The 1,467-nt window shown below is 67.4% G+C and overlaps 1 protein-coding gene across 1 annotated transcript in view; it reads right to left on the reverse strand.

Annotated features, from left to right (window-relative positions):
- The window catches only part of MINK1 (misshapen like kinase 1), a 43,034-nt gene that overhangs the window by 4,083 nt on the left and 37,484 nt on the right, over nucleotides 1-1,467 (reverse strand). The window contains exons 18-22 of the mRNA XM_040628318.1: nucleotides 1,266-1,375; nucleotides 1,052-1,179; nucleotides 538-698; nucleotides 167-269; nucleotides 7-82 (exon numbers count right to left, since the gene is read on the reverse strand). Coding sequence (XP_040484252.1) covers nucleotides 7-82; nucleotides 167-269; nucleotides 538-698; nucleotides 1,052-1,179; nucleotides 1,266-1,375 — 578 coding nt within the window. The remainder of the gene's footprint in view (nucleotides 1-6; nucleotides 83-166; nucleotides 270-537; nucleotides 699-1,051; nucleotides 1,180-1,265; nucleotides 1,376-1,467) is intronic.

Raw genomic sequence — 1,467 nt, forward strand, 5'->3', positions numbered from 1 at the left:
AGTGGCTGGGCTGGACGACGTCTGGAAGGTTGGTGTAGCCGTTGCTGTCCGCGTGTAGCAGGCTGCGCTCCTCTTCCGGGGTCTAAGGGACAGAGGAAAGGCAGCCAGTGCCGGCGTGGAGGACGGGGCACAGCAGGAGCTTGGAATAAGGTGGGGGCGCACTCACGCGCTGGACCACCATGGTGCCGCCCCCATAGGGGGTCTGGGTGCCGGCTATCTCCTCCACGTCGTGGACCACCATGGTGCTGACGCTGTCCGTGTCTCCGTCACTGCCGTGGGAGAGAAGACGGCTGTCAGCCCCAGGTCCCGCCCACCGAGGGGCGCAGACGGAGAGGGAGGACCAGTGCTCTCCCCTCCACTGGACGCTGCCCCGCTGTGGGGGGAGGGGTGCCGTGTGCTGGCTCCTGGGGGAGGCCCGGGGACACCAGCCCGGACCCCGTGCTCTAGAGAAGGGAAGGGGAACCTGACCAGCAGTGATAGCCAGGGTCCCCCAGCTAGGAGAGGGAAAGCCTGCCCTTCCCCAGGGCACCCCCATACCGGGCTCCGGGGGTATCTCTGCTCCCCTCGGAGGGCTCGCCGTTGCTCTCCTCCTCATCCTCACTGCTTTCCACCTCCTCGCTGGAGGACGAGTAGTCCATGGCCTTCTTGGGAGGCCGCGGGGCCTCGTCCAGGGCTCGCTCTTTCAACAGCACAAAATCCTGGAGGGTGGGGGGGGATGAATGAGGAGGGGAGAATGGGGAGGGAGGAAGCGGGTACAAAGGGAGCCAGAAGGAGAAGGGGCAGGCAACAGGGGGCTCCCAAGCAGGCCTTCTCACTGACCTCACCGATGGCGCGCTTATAGCTCTGGGAGAGGCCGCAGGGATGGAAAAGCAGCCAGGAGAGCAGGAAAGAGGTGAAGACAGGTCAGGAGCCGAGAAGTGCAGCCCGCAGCCCCTTTGCACGAGGTTCTAGAGGGCCCAGCTCCAGCACCAGGCTCCTGGGGGCTCCGAGGCCCCAAGCCCCCCCCTTGCCCCGGGAGCAGATGCGGCCACAGCTGCCACCGGTGACTTACTGCGGGCCGGCCTGGTCGCGAACGGTGGTCCTCAGGCTTGGCTTTGTTCCCGGGGGAGAGCACGGGGGAGCTCTCCAGTTTGGAGGAGGCTGGGTCAGGCAGGGTAGGAGAAGGGAGGTCATGGACAGCTGGTCACCCTCAGTGACCCTGGAGCTCCACAGCCAACCGTCCCCGACCCGGCCCCGAGACAGCATCCCAGAGCAGGCCTGCCTACCTCCCACGCGGTTCCGCTCCAGTGAGCCGGCCTGCGGGAGGTGCCCGTGAGACGGGAGGGCACCTTCGGGGCGCTCCCAGCCAGGGTCGCTCCTCCTGAGGTCGGGGTTGCTGTGGGAGGGCAGAGGCAGGTCAGGGAGGCCGGTGCCCCCCTCCAGCATGGAGCTGCAGCGCAGAGAGGGGAACCACCACCTGGGGGGGGG

The sequence above is a fragment of the Ursus maritimus genome, unplaced genomic scaffold (assembly GCF_017311325.1).
Source record: "Ursus maritimus isolate PB19 unplaced genomic scaffold, ASM1731132v1 scaffold_14, whole genome shotgun sequence".
NCBI lineage: Eukaryota > Metazoa > Chordata > Mammalia > Carnivora > Ursidae > Ursus > Ursus maritimus.